This window comes from Metopolophium dirhodum, unplaced genomic scaffold, assembly GCF_019925205.1.
Source record: "Metopolophium dirhodum isolate CAU unplaced genomic scaffold, ASM1992520v1 scaffold16, whole genome shotgun sequence".
NCBI classification, from domain to species: domain Eukaryota; kingdom Metazoa; phylum Arthropoda; class Insecta; order Hemiptera; family Aphididae; genus Metopolophium; species Metopolophium dirhodum.
Window position 1 is genome coordinate 27,226 of NW_026869903.1, and position 17,899 is coordinate 45,124.

A 17,899-nucleotide genomic window follows, 5' to 3' on the forward strand; every position below is an offset into this window, starting at 1 on the left:
GATAATACGTCATGCACTCGGCATTTTCGTAAAGAGCTTTATAATATATCTGATTGGTTATGCGGTTGTGAAATTTCGAATAAATTTTTTTGTTGGTCTTGTTTACTATTTTCTACGAAAAAAACTGTTTGGAATAATCAAGGGTATGATGATTTAAATCATTTAAATACAGCTGTTAAAAAACATACTGAATCAGAAATTCATATAGCTGGATATTTTAAACTTAAGACATTTTTATCATCATCAACTGCTAGAATTGACACATCATTAGATAAACAAAGAAAAATAGATATTCAATTACATATTAATTACATACATATTATAATTAGTGGCACAAACATATGACGGGGCAGCAGTAATGTCTGGCCATTTAAACGGGTTGCAAAGTAAAGTTTTAGAGAAATATCCTAAAGCTATATTTACTCATTGTTATGCGCATGTTATTAATTTAATACTTCAACAATCATTAGAGTGCAACAAGGAACTTAAAATATTTTTTCGAGGTCTTAACTCTTTACCTGTATTTTTTTTCTCATTCTCCTAAAAGACTAAAAGCACTTTCAGAATTTATGACCAAAAAGTTACCCACATTGGCTACTACTCGTTGGAACTTTACTTCACGATTAGTTCATACAGTTCATAATCATCGAACATCATTGGTTGATTTTTTTATGTTTATTTATGAAAGTGGTGATTTTGATAATGTTACTGGAATGACAGCAAAAGGGTTTGCAAATTTCCTTCAAGAAAATAAAAACATTTTTATTATACAAATATTATCTAATCTTCTTATTTTTACTGACGTATTGTTCAATATTTTACAGTCAAAACATTTTGATATTTTATTTTGTAGTCAAAAAATACTTGATTTTCAAAACCAATTATATCAAGAAAGGGAAAATTTTGATACTTTATGGGAATCATTTACTGAAAATCCCAGACAGCAATTCCATAACTTTGATGTTCTGATAAAGTTATATTCTAACTTTTCTTGAAATATTTTATACATAAACTTGGATCATCGTTTTAAGAACATTCCATGATAAATAGTATATTATCAACGTTTTGATTAGTTTAAGAAAACGTTATTACAATAACATTGAGTATTTAATTTAATATTAAAGTTCTGAAAATATTTTGAATTCAATACTAGTAAAACGTTATAATTATATAATTCCACTAATTTTATTTTTTTAATGTTATCAATTAAACTTCTACTTAACATTTTGATAATTTTATTTGTAATAAGTTTAAAGACAATTATGAATTGTATGTTTTACCAACTCAATATTATCAACATTCAGAAAAAATAATGATTTAAAATTTGTATGAATGTTAAATTTTAACTTTTGAATTTACTGGTAAAGTATCAAAATCATGATGATTACTCCACCCATTGGCGTAGTTAAGGGTGGGGGGGCGTGGGGGGTCAGTTCCCTTCCATTGGCTTAGTAAAAAGTTTTGAGATGGTGGGGGATTTTCCATTTTTCCCCTCCCATTTAGCTATAATATATATTATATCGTTTTTTTTTACCCCCCCCCCCCCCTCTTTCTGAAGTCACGTCAACGCCACTGACTCCACTCATGTTCACGTCCCCCCCACCTTAAACCGTTAACAAAACCACTCTAAGACGGTCGCAATGGCGGTAAACATTTTTCTCGAACAAAGTTGCGCTGCACCACTACGTATACTACTGTCGCTTTAAACACACCGTATAGGCAAACACGGTTTTCGTAATTAAAATTTCGCGCCATTTGAAACCCGGGTAGCGATAATTGAGAGATATAACTGACGACAACCTTTTATCACGGAACAATCGCCAATAATCAACTGCTTATCAAACATCGGATTTCCGTTACAGGGGACCGCATGTTATTATATTAAAAAATTTAAAAATACCAAATACGAGTTAAGACTTACATGTTAGCAACAAACAGCAAATAATGGTACTGGGCTGGGGGACAGACGACGGAGTTCGTAAACGTAAAGAGGTCAAATACCAATTGATTGTGGAAGGAAAGTAAAGCCATATAGATATATCATATTATATATAACAACTAAAATAATAGCCGTCTCCTTCTTTTCATCGAAGTCGGCAACATTTACAAAGCAGGCTATGTTTACAAAATAATATTACCATAGAATATATGTATATAAATAAATGTAAACATTGCCTGCTTTATAAATGGCGGCCGATTTCAACATTGGCCACAACTGTAGTATAAAGACGGCTATCTAGTTGTTGTGTATATCTATGAGTATAGCATAACAACAATCATATCAATCATAAACAAAATAAATACGTAGGTAATTGGTTTTAGAATTTTTTTCGTAATCAAAATGTTGGCACCAAAAGACAACACATACTAAAAGCACGAACGTACAAGTAAAAGTACAACCTACAATACCTACCTGATGCACCTGCAAGAGTAAATTCTCTAATAAATGCGCAAAAAAAGTTCAAAATAAATTACGAAAAAACAAATTAACAGAGGCATACTATAAAGATACGTTAGGATATGCCAAAAGACACGTAATCCGTTTTTAAACTATTTAGCACCTTGATTATGGGGTAAATAATGGTCCTACGCATTTCGACCATAGACCGCGTTTGATTCGTTTTGCATTAAAAGACTATGATTTCGAATTTCAAAGATACGGAACAAAAACTCAAATTCCAAAAATTACGTAAATCCAAAAAAAATGTGATATATACAAGTCCAAATAACACACGGACAATCATGAATCCCGAATCAAAAGTCGGATATTTTCCAAAGCGGTACCAATTGAACCGGGACGTCGAGCCCCATAAGATGGTATACTAAAAAAAACAAATACACTAAAACCCTGGGTCTATGAGGAGGGAACACGAAAACGGGGAGTTTTCGAACATTGGAAGCCGCAATAGAGGGGTGAACACTGCTCCTACGGTCTCGACACAAGACGACGCTTTTTATCAGCGACCTCCAAAATCCCAGAATCTCGAGTTTCAGAAACGTCGAACAATACCTAAAGGTTTTTCCAAAATATCTTTAGGGGGAGGGGTCACAGGTACCCTGATAATGGGAGGACTTTTTGGAGGGTCTTTAAACGCAACGTTTGGTTAAAAAACGCGGCACCTAAATTAAAATCCGGCCGAGATATACTTAACTCAAAAACAGGGGGGGGGAGGGGAAAATTCTAGTATGTTATGCACTTGGCCACCCTCACCCATAAGCCTTTAACAAAATAGCTTAAAGACGGTTTGCAGCCGCGGAATCGAGGCAATTATTTTTCGTCGCTAACCTGGGCTAAATAGAAAAAGATTAATTTTAAGTACAAAAAAAAACCACAGTGAAAAAACTAATATAAGTATAATTAATAAGAATCATAACTCCTAATCCCTGATCCATAATTCGGATAACCTCGGTATTGGTGCCAATCGATTCGGGAGCACATCCCCGGAAGAAAAAAAGCCAATAGTACAGAAAACTCTGGCGGTATAGTGGAAAAACCAACGAAAAAACGTAAAAAAACCCAATTTTCAACGAATTTTGTGCCTCCCCGATCCCGAGCCAATTGACCTACCGGTTATGTTAGGTTAGGTCTGGAATATTACATTATTAATATGTACGTATGAAACAAAAAGTTTTATAATAATATCATAAATTATTGACTGTGTATAATATATTATATCTGTATATAATACAGCATACATGAAATTTGCTTTAAGCCTTCAAAAATAACAACATCGACGCAACTTCACAGTAATATTATGTGTATTGTGTATATAACAACTAACCAGGTATCTTATCATGATTCGCGGCTCATACCGTTTATAAATAGTTTATAGTAAACATTGGATTCTGAGATACCGGCAATAAAAATAATAGTCAGTACAAAAATAATATTATTTAATAATAAACCAGTGTTCCGTATGTCAACGATTACGAACAGTAATGTACTATTATCGATTATCATATTTTATCATAGTGAATTAGTGAGTGATTCGTCTACAACATCTATGAACAGCCTACATTCTACAAGCCGCCATTCACCGTTCGCCTTTCAGCAACTGAGCAGCGTGTGTAACGCCGTGTGGTAAGCTTGGTTTTATTTTATTGTTTGCCGTTGACTCTTGACCGTTCGGTTTCTGTGTTTTTTTTTAAATTTTGTGCAATAAGAAGCAATCTAGGTAAGTTGGAACTTGGAAGTACTCAATATAAATCATAAATATTACGTTAAAATATTTTGTTGGAGGACTGTATAGGTACCTAATGGCTAATCCTTATAGTTTAATATTTTAACTTAAGTAGTTAAAGAATCTTAATACATGTCTATAATATCTAGTATCTACATACACTTTGTACACTAGCACACGTCCTAGCTGGCTAGTCCGCCCTGACTTAAAAATAATATAGTTTATGTTTGAAAATCGTCCCGAATTATTATAAAAAATAGATTCTATTCTGTGGTTCTATCATGAATTCGGTGAGATTTAAAAAAAAAACACATGAACGAACTCTAATAATGTTTTCTGAGATATAACACATACACCTCGTAGTTGAATACATTTAAATTAATTCTAATACATCTTTTTCCATAGGCATCTGTAGTAACTATCTACATATTGATAAACATTTTCACTGATTCTGTTAAAAAAATGGGTACCTATAAAGTATAAACTCTCAATGTAATTCAATATAATTTATTACAGGTCAAATAAGTAGGTACTACTAATAATTTTAATTTTTTTGTGATTTTTTGTTAGATTTATGTCAGCTTATCAATTTCATTAGCGCCCAGCAGTATCTATAAATCAGAGCTTTGTTGCATGCCTTTTGTATTTTAGTATATCGTAAGTATTAAGTATACAATACATTTATTATAATAGGTAGCTATTTTATTATTATTAATTATTATTATTATTATAAATTTGAATACTATAGTTAATTGTTTATACAGTAAAATATACTATTTTTGATACAAATGTATACATAAATAGATATTATAGACTATCTAATATAATATAATACTAATACTCAACAATAAAGTTGACCGAAAAATTAATCAATTTAGTAATATATTATTATCTACCTATAGGTATAATATTTAAATGTTTAATCATGTTTTCATAAAAAAACGAACAAGAGTATAAGTATTATCATCAACTTTCCTAGTAAAATTATATTTTGGTTCAAATTTATATTTTATAATTTAAAAACAAAAAAAAGATACATATACATCAGACAATTAAAATTAAACTTACTTATTATTATAAGTAAGTATTTATTTATAATGTATTTTCATTTATTACTTTGATTTAATTAAACTAAAAATGTTCATTATATATTTATTTCCCTGTATTGCAGGGTACATATTTTTTTTAATTTATTTGTACATTTATTATGTCTTAAATACGTATATAGACCCAAATTAAAGATACCTAGGTATTTACAGTTAACGATTTTGTAATTTATTTTAGCAGTTATTGTATATATTATTAATATTTAGTAAACATTTAATCTAGTTAGTTGACAATAAATATAAACTTTCAATTCTATTTAGTATTTATTACTAGTATAATAACCTCCTTTATAAGTTTTTGTATGACAATTTAAAATAATTACTGTTTATTGTACAATTTTATTAAGAGTGGATAATAGGTATTAATTTTATACGTGTATATTATATTATTAAATAGACATTTTCCCCCTTTTTAATATTAATTTTCTACTTCAATAACTTTTTTTAGTAAATATGATAAAAAGTCAACGGACCAAAAGGCGTAAAATCAGGAATGAGCTTATGCCATTCAACAATAACCCATCTGAAAATGATCCACGTATAAATTCGATCACCACTGAAGACGAGTTAACAACCAGAGAACTTTTACCATGTCAATCTATTCAAAATAACAATATATTAGTTTTAAGACCAGAAGTTGAGCCCGAGATTGAGTCAGTAAGGTTATCAAATGATCTGCCTATGCCTACTTCTACTACATTGCCTGAAATTGTTGAAGAATCAGATAACATTAAGGATTTTATTGCATCTTGGGCTATTCAATATAAAATTCCACATAATGCGCTTAATGGCCTTTTATCTGGCTTAAAAAAACATGAATGTTTCCAAAGTCTCCCACTTGATGCAAGAACTGTTTTATGTACACCAAGACAAATATCCAAAACTATCAAAACTATGAATCCTGGGATTTATCACCATTTTGGTTTAGCCTCGGGTATTAAAAAATATGCACCAGAAAACTTATTAGAGTTGAAAATCGCTGTTGGAATCGATGGTTTGCCCTTGAGTAAAAGTAGTGGAAATCAGTTTTGGCCAATATTGGCCTATATTATTACACAATGTTCAACCAAAAAAGTTTTTCCGATAGGAATTTACTATGGCCAAAGTAAACCAGAAGACAGCAATGAATTTCTTTCTGAATTTGTCACAGAAGCTGAAGATTTGATAACAAATGGAATTAGAATAAATAATGTTATTAAAAAAATATCTATAAGTTTCATTTGTTGTGATTCTCCAGCTAAAGCATTTGTTTTACGTGTTAAAACCCATTCAGGATTTCATTCATGTACCCGTTGTTTCATTGATGGTGATTATCAAAAAAACAGAGTTTGTTTTCCATACTCTAACAGGAAATTTCCCTTAAGGGATCATAGTTCAGTTATAAATATGGTGGATGAAGATTATCATACATCAGAATTACCTTCAGTTTTAACAAAATTAAATGATTTTGATTTAGTAAAATCATTACCACTTGATTATATGCATTTAGTCTGTTTGGGAATAACAAAAAAGTTATTGTTGCTTTGGAAATCTGGGCCTTTAAAAACACGTTTACCCTCTAAAGATATTAAAAGTTTGTCAAAATCATTATTGGCATTAAATACTGATATTTCATCTGATTTTGTTAGAAAGAGTAGAAGTCTCCTTGAAGTTGGACGCTGGAAAGCTGTTGAGCTACGATTTTTTTTACTTTATTCAGGGCCAGTTGTTTTAAAATCTATATTAAATAATGAGTGTTATTCTCATTTTATGTCATTAAATATTGCGATGATCATACTTCTTAGCCCAAATCACAAATCATTAGTGGATTATGCAAGACATCTACTAGATTACTTTGTAAAACAATTTCAACATTTATATGGAGAACACCTTGTATCACATAATGTCCACGGTTTATTACATCTATGTGATGATTATGATCAATTCGGACCACTTGACCAATGCAGTGCATTTGTTTTTGAAAATCATATGAAAGAACTAAAATCTTTTATAAGAAAACATGAAAAGCCACTGGAACAGATTATAAATAGATATTCTGAAATAAACTCGATTAATTTAAATACTTTCAAAAGAACACAATTATATTATGAAAAACCTATTCTTAAAAGACCTCACACAAATGGTCCTTTAATAGATAATATCGTCGGAGTTCAATATAACAGTTTATTATTCAGAAATGTTCATATTTCTATTAAAAAACAAAAAGATTCGGATTGTTTTATTTTAACAAACAGTGGAGAAGTAGTTAAATGTGTTAATTTTATAGAAATGAATAACAATATTTTAATAATTGGAAAACAATATAATAATGCATCACCTTTTTTCATTGAACCAATAAATTCCATTAAACTTGATATTTATTATGTAAACAATTTATCAGAAACATTAAATTGTTGGAACATCACAGACATAAAAAGAAAAATTATGATTTTCAATCATGATAAACTAATGATTGGAATGCCAATAATACATACAGGACAATAAATTACCTCTAGGTATATGATAATTTAATACATTTTGTTTAGAAGATACCATATCGGTTTACTTATATATGTTTAATAATTTTACTATCATGATTTAATTATAGATAAATATGGTGGTTTTAATATACAATATTAAAATCAAAAATAGATACATTTAACTTTTATTTAATTTTGTTATATTTTTTTAAAATTAAATATTTTTAATTAACAGATGGGTAGATGGGAAGTTGTCTATTTTCTTAAAGATAATAGTATTGAAGCAGTGCCTGATACATGGGTCAAAAAAGATCTTTGTGCTTGGCCGAAATCATCAAAAAATATAAAAAAGTTAATTAAAAACCGATACAAGCCAAATAAAACAGATTTTTTTTATTATCCAGCACGTATCTTGGGAACAAAAAACTATGGTACCTATTCTTTTAATTATTATTGCATATATTATTGTTATATATAGTATCATATTATTTGTATACATACTTATGATTGTTTTTTTATAGCAACATTAGCTGAAGCACAAGCCAAACTCTCAAGAGCAACTACAAATTCGGACTTGTCTACTACAACAGAAGATGAGGAAAAAAAAAAAAAAAAAGAAAACATTTAATTCATCTGCAGGATTAGTTGACATGCATTTTCCACCACCTATGTATAAAGATTATTGCTCTAAAGGTTAGTTTTTAAATTAGGTACTATTAAAGTTTTGTTTTGTAATAATAATGTCAGTGTTTTAAGTATAATATATAAATACAAATTTAATGTTTAATTCCTATAGTAACAAAATCAAAACACGATGTTGAATCTATATTCAATGTTGACAATCGCGAATCACTGAGTGATAATAATGATGATAATATTGCTGATGATAATGATGATTCAGATTGTGATCCAACGTGGGGAAATGCAAGCATCATAAGCAATAAAGGTATACTATATAGTATTTAAATGTTATAATTATAACCAATTAAATTAAAATTAAATGCATTATTAATTCTATTTTAACTTAAATTACATTTTTTTTTTTTTGTCACATTTATATTAGGTAGTGATGATTCAAATTCAGAAGAAAATATTTTGATCCAATCTTCATCAAATGCTGTATTTTCACCAAACACCCAAGTTTGGAAGGTCAATCATTTAAATAGATATGAACAAACTGAAATAGCACCAAATTTTCAAGGAGTACACAAATCACCTGGAAAATGGAATATATCAAGTACTAACAACCAAACTGAAGATGCAGAAGCATTGAAACATGTAACAAAAACTTTGGTTTTGGATGCAAATAATAAAAACCTTAGTAAAAATGTGAATGATGGTAAATAATACATAAATCAAACGAAATCTTCTAAAAATAATTAATTAATATTATAAATCAACATTTGAAGCACCTTAATATTTTATTATATTTTTAATTAATTTCAGGAGATAGCGTTACAACAAAATCTGCAGATAATTTGCATTCAAGTATTAATTTTGATGGTGGTATGTTCATGTCTTCTCACGGTAATGTAAAATTAAATTCATTAATTACTGAATTATTTACTAATAATAATTATGATACTCATTAAAAATATTTTAATACCTAGCTATATGTTTAAATTAAACTACATATACTTAAAAATAAAAAATAAATCAAGATTAGTATGATACCGATGTTTATTAATAGGAATTAACTGGTAGTAACTGGAGGACTGTGAATAATTTTTTTCAATATGCTTATATATTTATATAATATAATAAACAGTCTATTTAAATTAAATACCTATGTCAAGAAAATAATATCTATTATAACTATAATAATTTGAAACCAATCATTTTATATTATTTATATTTGTTTTGTATATTTGTAGATTTTCAAAAGTTTACATTCACATCATTAACTCACTTAAAATATGACATGAGTGCTATGATGCATATTATTAAGGATACTAACGAAAAGGTGCAAGCACTAATGGCACAATCAAACAATAATTTTATATCCACAATTTCCCCAAAACAAAATTCAATTGATATGAACATATTCCCATTAACTAGTGATGATGGACTTATGGCAGAAGAAAAAAAATTAGATGATACTCATTATAGAAATGAATTGGTAATAATGAAAAAAAATAAAATGTATTTTTTTGTGTTGATTATTTTTAACTTACACTTCTATTGTGATATTGATACAATATAAGACATAAGTATATGTTTTTATAATATCCATAATAATATAATATATATTAACATATATTGAATTTTTAATATTTTATTTATTTATTTTAGATTTGTAAATTATCATTGTTGGTTGACAATAATAATTTAAACAATAGTGTGAGAAGAATTATTTCACGCTTGTGTGATGATACATTACTTCTAAGTTATTCGCTAACTGGTTTCAAACATAATAAGCCATTTGGAAGTCTTAAAATATACCAGGTTATTATTGGTAAGTACTCATCTGTATAACAAATGTTTATATATTTTAGTTTTTATAACTCTTATGATATCTATATGATGACCACCATTTTTACCAGCACATATAAGTTAAAACACTACATTCTTTTAAAATAAAATTAATACATTTTAATATGTTCAATACAGTAAACCATTTTGTTTTTTATTTATATAGGCCATACAATATAATATATAATTAGATTAGATTCAGAGCAATGAACAATAATATGTGTTTTAATTATTTTTGATATTTTTTCGTAAGCCTTTAAAGTTGCATTTATTATTATTACATTTTATATACTCAAAAACATTTCCAAATGTTATGTTTTCGGCAAAAATTAATTTAACTTACCATAATACTAATAATATACTAAAACTAAACTAAACTAACTTTAATAGCAATATAAACGTATGATAAAATATACTTATTAGTTATACTATAGTAATATTGGCTGACAAACCATATTCTCCCAATGTCGTTTTTTGTATGCATTGATATATCTTACTCAATGGTGAGGTACAAACACTCGACATCTATACTATACAGCAGAACAATTACCTACCTACTTTTTAGTATTATTGTATATTGATATTTTATATTAATAATAATATATATTTATTTAAAGGTAATTTTCATGGTTCCTCTATTTTAGTTTAACATTCTTGCCCACGTGGTTGTATATTTTGTTTTAAATCATTGTTTCTCTTACATCTATACATTTATTTTATTATATTTTGTATCATTTATTATAGCTTTTAAATATTCTTAGTGTATGCGCTTAAATAACCTATCATAAACTATTCTTTCTGAATAAATATTAGCTAGCAACTCTCATAGTTTATAATTATTTAATTACACCTATATAGTGTAATATATACAATAGCTACCAGACAAAAAAATCTTTACTTATATATAACCTTCAATGTGTTTGTCAATAATATTTCACCTGCTGATCATAAACAGCTATTGTTGCAATTTTACTTTATTTCTTTATATTTTTAATAAATCATTTAATTTGTTTTAGATGCTGTGAGATTAAATTTGCAATATGCTAAAGTACCTGATAAAAAAATTGATGTTCCACTTCGGGTCTGGTTGGATCATGCAAAATTCAGAATTAAGGAGAAAAATGAAAAAAAGAACAAAGATATTAAATTGATAAATTAAATAATTGTATTAATACAATTATTATAAAAAGTTATTATAATAATAAAGAGATCTTAAATAAATAGTTTGTTTTACATATTATCCTTTTTATTCCTAACTTTAATATAGGTGGAGGTAACTTTCGAGCTCTCTCAATTTAAAAGTGTGGAAGTTGTCATAATATTAATTTATAATAATATTTTACTAGTTTAAAAATGAAAAGTTATTTAGAATATTAACATAATATTCTAAAAGTAAATGTGACTGAAAATATTATAATACCTAATTTAAGAATATGTAGAAATATTGATTTAAGAATCTTTTAAAATAATGTTTACAGAATCTTTTGAATTAATGTTTTAAGAATCTTTTAAAATAATGTTAACAGAATCTTTCGACAAAATATTAGAAGATAGTTACTTTTGTGGCCAAATAATTTTGTTAGAAGATTATAGGAACTTTGAATAATTATGTGGAAATGACAATAAAACTTTCTCACAAGGTGATCATTTGACTAAAAACATTACTAGAAAGTTTTACTAATATTGGATTGCTGTCTGGGTAGGTACTTGCTACAAATCTATTCGATTCATGAATTGTATAGTATGAGTTTTATGCGATTTGTTTGGCAGCAATTTGTGCAAGCTACCGAATTAGCAAAATACTAATATTTAATAAATACATAATAGTCATAATATATAGACGCATATCATAACACTAAAATATAATAATATCAGTAATTTAGAAATTTAGAAATAGAATCGCTTGTACGTCGTATGCAATGATTCATCATGAATCAAAATTCAACACATCTTATACAGTTATACCTAATAAATGGCGAAGTGCACCCGAAACCTTACTATACCTATAATTAGGTGATAATACAGCATCCACCTGATTTTTTTTTAGTACTAACACGCTTTTTAAAAAATATATATATAATTTAGAAAGTAACTTGTTCGGACGTTGGTGACGTTAAATTATAATTATTATTGTACAATGTAGCAAAATAATATAATATAATCGTTAATGATATTGTAGTGTCGACAGGAACGACGATAAATCATAATATTATGTATAGCAATCTATTATTGCAATTATTACAATAAACATCTACGTTATCCTTGTGAATTTAATATTTATTGGTATTGATAACGATACTATAATATGTTTCGAATGCAGTTCAGTGTTTTTTTTTTTTTTATTAATATTTGTTTGCAAATTTGTATTGCCAGATAATCGTGTTTTAAGCGGTAACGAGGCGGATGCTCTTTCTGTTTTACGATGATAATAATAATATCATTATACATTTTTTTTATTCTATGAACACTTAATATTTTTCAACGGGTTCCAATTTTTTTTTAATATTAGCATACTAATACACATAATATGGTTATATGTATACTTATAGGCTATATGAATTTCCAATAAATCAACAATTAAACGAGAATTATATTTACGGTTTCGTAGAATTTGAAAAAATGTATGCGCTGTAAAATTTTATATCAATATTTATTACATAATAACAGAGTGCTATAAAATATTAAAAACCTAGTATAATCACCAAATTTAATTTTTTAATTGCTTTCCGTTATATATTTTTTTTTTTAATAGTGGCTACTATTTTGTAACGTGGTCGGGGGAACGAGCAGTTAAATATAAGATATCCAGAGAGAGTCGTAGGACCCCATAGATATAATTACTGTATTCAGATATATCAGAATCTTAAATATATTTAAATAACCAGGATTCCATTTCAGTTATTATTAAGTTTTACCGTCTATATTAAACACTTAAAAATTATTATCTGTACTAACAAAATGTCGTTCTATCATACTATGTGACTGTATCGCAGTCATACAGAGTTCGGTATTTCTAGTGTGTTGAGGTCTGAGGTGCACAGTGAACTAATTTACTTATACTTACATAGTATGTGTATGTTGGCCATATGCCTTACAATAATTATTATGTGTGTGTTAATATTATTGTATCGATCAGCAGTTGATCGTACACAATGTAGAGTTTGTACTTCGTATTATGACACCTATATGTCATGTAACATATTTATATTTATAATATTGTTATAATTTCATTAATATTACTAAAAAACTTTTATCGAACGTCTGGGCCTGTCCTTTATTAGTTTTACCTCTTTACCTACGCATTATAGACTATATTATGACCTAGTACTTACGACTTATTAGTAATCAGTTATTACCTTTAAACCGTAGTGGGTAGTCAGTACCGGATTTGTACACTTAAAAAAATCATAACGTTTTCAGCGAAAGATAGTTTTTTTGATTTAATAGTTCACACATTGACGTTACGTTTCGCTGATGTTTCTTTTTAAAACGAAGAAATTCAATAACCGGCAAAATATTTATAACACTTTGTACTATATTATAAGAGCCAAGTGTGATTTTACTTTATATTATTATTCTCTGAAAGATTTACATATGCATTAACATATGTTCGACATGTGCAGACATCGTAACGTCTTGCTCGTCACTTAACAACGACGTAGGTACTCATGGCTGTCATGTTATTACGTCGAACTGGATTTATCGTGGTTTTCAGCTCGTCAACGAATAACGTACGACGATAATCTGTTGTCGTCAGTGCACCCTACCACTCCTCACACGATGAATATATGTCATCGTATTGTATTAAAATAGATGTCAATGTATAACAATAATAATAAATAGTGTAGCAATTTTTTTTCCTAATAAATATTTTTCACGATTTTTAACGAACTCGCAGAGTCACGCGTTTATTTTACTATAAATTCAAGTAGATATATCAATAAACTATCACTGGACGTAACATAATAGTGGAGGACGCCAAGCGAGGTTCGAGATGTGAGTTTAAAACCGATCGTGACGGATCCGCGTGATTGTGTAAATGCTTATAATATACGCGGCGCGTGAAAGGCCAAGGACTGTGGAATCTCTTGTATGTCATGTAAAGGGGGTGTTGTGGGGGTGCGGTCGTGGTTAAAAGGTACTACCACACACACGCGTAAAAGATGAGAGAGGTAATTTCACGAGGACGCAGTTTATACGGCGTGTGTATTTACGAGCGCATTAGGTTATAGGCAGTCATAACGTATAATGTGCAGGTCACAAGCGGATTGGGGGGGGGGGGGGGCAATGTATCTCTGGACTACGTCAACAGTTTAAACAGCGTCGGGTAAGACGCGCGTTGTATAAACTCGACGTTAAAGTTAATGAGAAATGTAAGTTTAACAGCTCCTCCACCGCCGCCGCCGCCCGCTTTCACAGCATCTCCTTGGCGAAGAGGTGGCCGCCGGGTGCGGTTATGCGCGCGTGCGTGTTTATACGCGTTAACCCAGTGCACGAAACGACATTCGGCGGTAAGAGCTATTATAAGGCTGAGTAGGTGGTGGCGTTTAATGTGTTTTGATAGCCGAGAGAGAGAGATGGAGAGAGAGAGGTTCGTCATGAACGTAATTCAAATGAGCGGCGGCGCGCACGTGGCAAAACGCCGGTGACGATAAAATATAATATCAAGTTAGTGCCGTGGCGTGGTGGCGATAAAACTTCTCCGAGAGATGAGGGACCAGGTGATAAGGATATACAACAACGACATGTACACTTGTGTGCAGTCCACGGGACACACGGCAGTGGGTTCGAGAAATCAAAAGGTACGTTTTCAGTTTGAGATCCGTGTCCGTCGCGAACAACATAAGTTTAATAATATAAAACTTGCAACTACGACTTACGCTGTATTGTCTGTGTTGAGCAGGGAAAGGTGTCTGGTGTATAGCCGGTATGTGGTAGTTGACTTTCTGCCACGACACTCTCACACAATATCATAATAACAACATTAAAAAATAATAATAACGTTTGGAATAAGGGACAATCGAACGTTAAGACCACTGGTAATTTTTTTGTTTTTTTACGATTCACTGCGTCGTTCGTATTAGTGAAATTGAAACCGAACCAATAAAACGCAGTAGCGCCAAATATACACGAAGTGTAAACAAAAATAAGAGTACGCCAACTATGTACCTACTATGATATTTTAGAGTAAGAACAAGTGAGAACGAGAATTTTATTTCGCGCCTCTCAATATATGTAGCCCAAGAGTATTTCGCCCAATATCAATGCGCAGATGATAATATTATTATAAGAATCGCACGTCGAATATCGATTTCTAATATTATTATAATATAATATACAGTTACGAGTCGTTTCATCGTGCCGACGCGTGACGATAACCAAATGTGTTTATGAATGTTTTTAGTAAGTAATCGTACAATATAATATAATATATGGATAATGTGCATGTGCAATAATAATAATAATATAATATAGTGACTGAATCCGTCTGGGCGGATTAAGATTCTCGTCGAATATCCGCGCCGTAATAATAATTAGAAAACGAGAGAAAAATGTAAATCATCCGAAAGCCATCTAATCAAAATTCTGTTTCTCCCCTTCGCAAAGAACGAACGTCTCCCGCGTCACTCGTTACGCAGCTCGGAGCGTAATATCTTTTAGAGCACATAAACGTAAACTAACAATGTGAAAGCTATAATTATAATAAATAAAAATAATCGTTAAACAAATTTCATTTCCCCTTTTGTTAATGTTTGATAGTGTTCATTATTCTCGATTTAAGACGACATTTATATCAAACATAATTTTAACTTCCCGATCCCTTTTTACTGATCACTAAAGATAATGCTATACCTTTCAGTGTACAGACTAAACGATAAATTACGATGTATATACAACATTACACAGTCTGAAATATTATACGGAACATAAAATAAAGTACAAAATAGGTATAATAAAAACAAAACAAAAAAAGTAGAAATTCATCACGTATCACACGTATCCGAATTATTAAAAGTGGCGTGTTTTCATAATATTATATTAAAGTTATTGAAAGAAGTCATCACAACTTTTTATTAAGACGTAAGTATAATAATAATTATTATTACAGAACTGAATTTTTTTTCTTTTCAAAATGTTCAACTTATAAATTGATTCATTTTTGAAATTTAACAAGCCTTACTGTTATATTGAAAAAATACAAACATAGGTACACTTATTAATTTTATTACTTTTTATATCTATATAATCTATAAATGTATTATTACAGTAAAGACATAACATTAATTTTTTTAAAAGTTTTTCTGTAATTTTCTTGTATGTTACTGGACCATTTAGTAGTTTATAGTATTTATATTTTATAATAATCAGATCAAATTTTAATATCAGTGATAATATTATATTCACACAAAAATAATAACAAATTATTTAGTATAAATTGCTTCTTAAATCAAATAATTATGTTTAAGGTGTATTAGTTAATATTTATTACCTATATATATTTAGTCGCATGTAATATTATATAGATTACCTATATAATATGAATATTAGGTAGGTAAATAAATCGAATTCAATACATTACTGTGGTAATTACTATTTTTTATTTTGGTTGGATTACCTATATACTGTACACATATTTACCATACACGTCAAACATAATATATTATACATTTTTTTATCAACTAATTTTTATCTCTTCGCATTATATACTGTGTTTTAAGTGTCTTGTTCGGTTTACTGTCCTTTATTATAATTTAATATGTTTGAGTCTTAATGTTATTAAACAGCAAATCCGGTACGCCTTTATTTACTGCGTGAATATATCTATCGAAAATTCCATAATATTGAGGGTTTGCTAACTAAAAACCCGTCTGTGATGCGTTTTCCATGTTCGTCGTTATCTAAAAATAATCTCTTTACGAATACCCCTTGTCACGTCCAATAATTCATGTCTTATCTCATTAGGTTACCGAGGTTTTGACTTTCATATGATTGTTAGAATATTATAAAAGGGGAACACATTTCAAATCCTGGTTTTAATTTCTTCAGCATTCATCGATATTAAAATAACACTCCACGAATGCATTTAACAATAACGATATGATTGTAAAATATACATTATAATGCTGTTTGAACTTAATTTAAGTTATTTTTAAATATAAATTGCATAAAGGATATATATTATTTACATTTAGTAAAAATTCCGTTGTTAAATCATAATAATATCTTCCATGACGTCCATCATTACCTAATTGAATTATCATGTATATTTTATAATTTTTAGTTTAATATATTAAGTTAAAATATTTAAGTACTTACCTGGATATCTCGATATAGGTATTAGTTATTACTTGGGATACGTAGGTTTTTATTTCTCACGTCTGATGCTCATTTTACGCTTAATTGTTAGGATTCTAAACGAGAAGACATAAGTCTAGAACACGTCTTTATATTCCCGTTGTGTCCGTCAGTCCGTCCATCGGTTAGTCACCAGTACATAATTACGATTGATGATATTAAGCTACATATATATTTATTCACTATTGTTTGTAGTTACTTTTACAGTTACGATTGTTTTTAATAAAGTGTTTAATTACAATTATTGATGTTAAGAGAATTACTTATTGTATAAGTGTTTACTAATATGGATTCATGTCTTATACCATTCAAAAAAAAAAATATT

At 29.0% G+C, this 17,899-nt stretch overlaps 1 protein-coding gene across 1 annotated transcript; it reads left to right on the forward strand.

The window, feature by feature from the left end:
- Nucleotides 1-4,248: 4,248 nt before the first annotated feature.
- Nucleotides 4,249-11,424, forward strand: LOC132953345 (uncharacterized). Its single transcript, XM_061025837.1, has 11 exons — nt 4,249-4,471; nt 4,587-4,673; nt 4,752-4,838; nt 7,982-8,177; nt 8,268-8,439; nt 8,543-8,692; nt 8,810-9,085; nt 9,193-9,273; nt 9,621-9,865; nt 10,039-10,201; nt 11,235-11,424. The coding sequence occupies exons 5-11, from the start codon at nt 8,340-8,342 to the stop codon at nt 11,375-11,377; spliced, it is 1,158 nt and encodes a 385-aa protein (XP_060881820.1). The 5' UTR covers nt 4,249-4,471; nt 4,587-4,673; nt 4,752-4,838; nt 7,982-8,177; nt 8,268-8,339; the 3' UTR covers nt 11,378-11,424.
- Nucleotides 11,425-17,899: the final 6,475 nt, after the last annotated feature.

What these genes read in the sequence shown, in the direction of transcription:
- LOC132953345 (XM_061025837.1), top strand. Translation starts at nt 8,340, where the DNA reads ATGAGGAAAAAAAAAAAAAAAAAGAAAACATTTAATTCATCTGCAGGA. An exon ending in TAAAGATTATTGCTCTAAAG is followed by an intron (nt 8,440 to 8,542) that starts GTTAGTTTTTAA and finishes TAATTCCTATAG; the next exon opens with TAACAAAATCAAAACACGAT. An exon ending in AATATACCAGGTTATTATTG is followed by an intron (nt 10,202 to 11,234) that starts GTAAGTACTCAT and finishes AATTTGTTTTAG; the next exon opens with ATGCTGTGAGATTAAATTTG.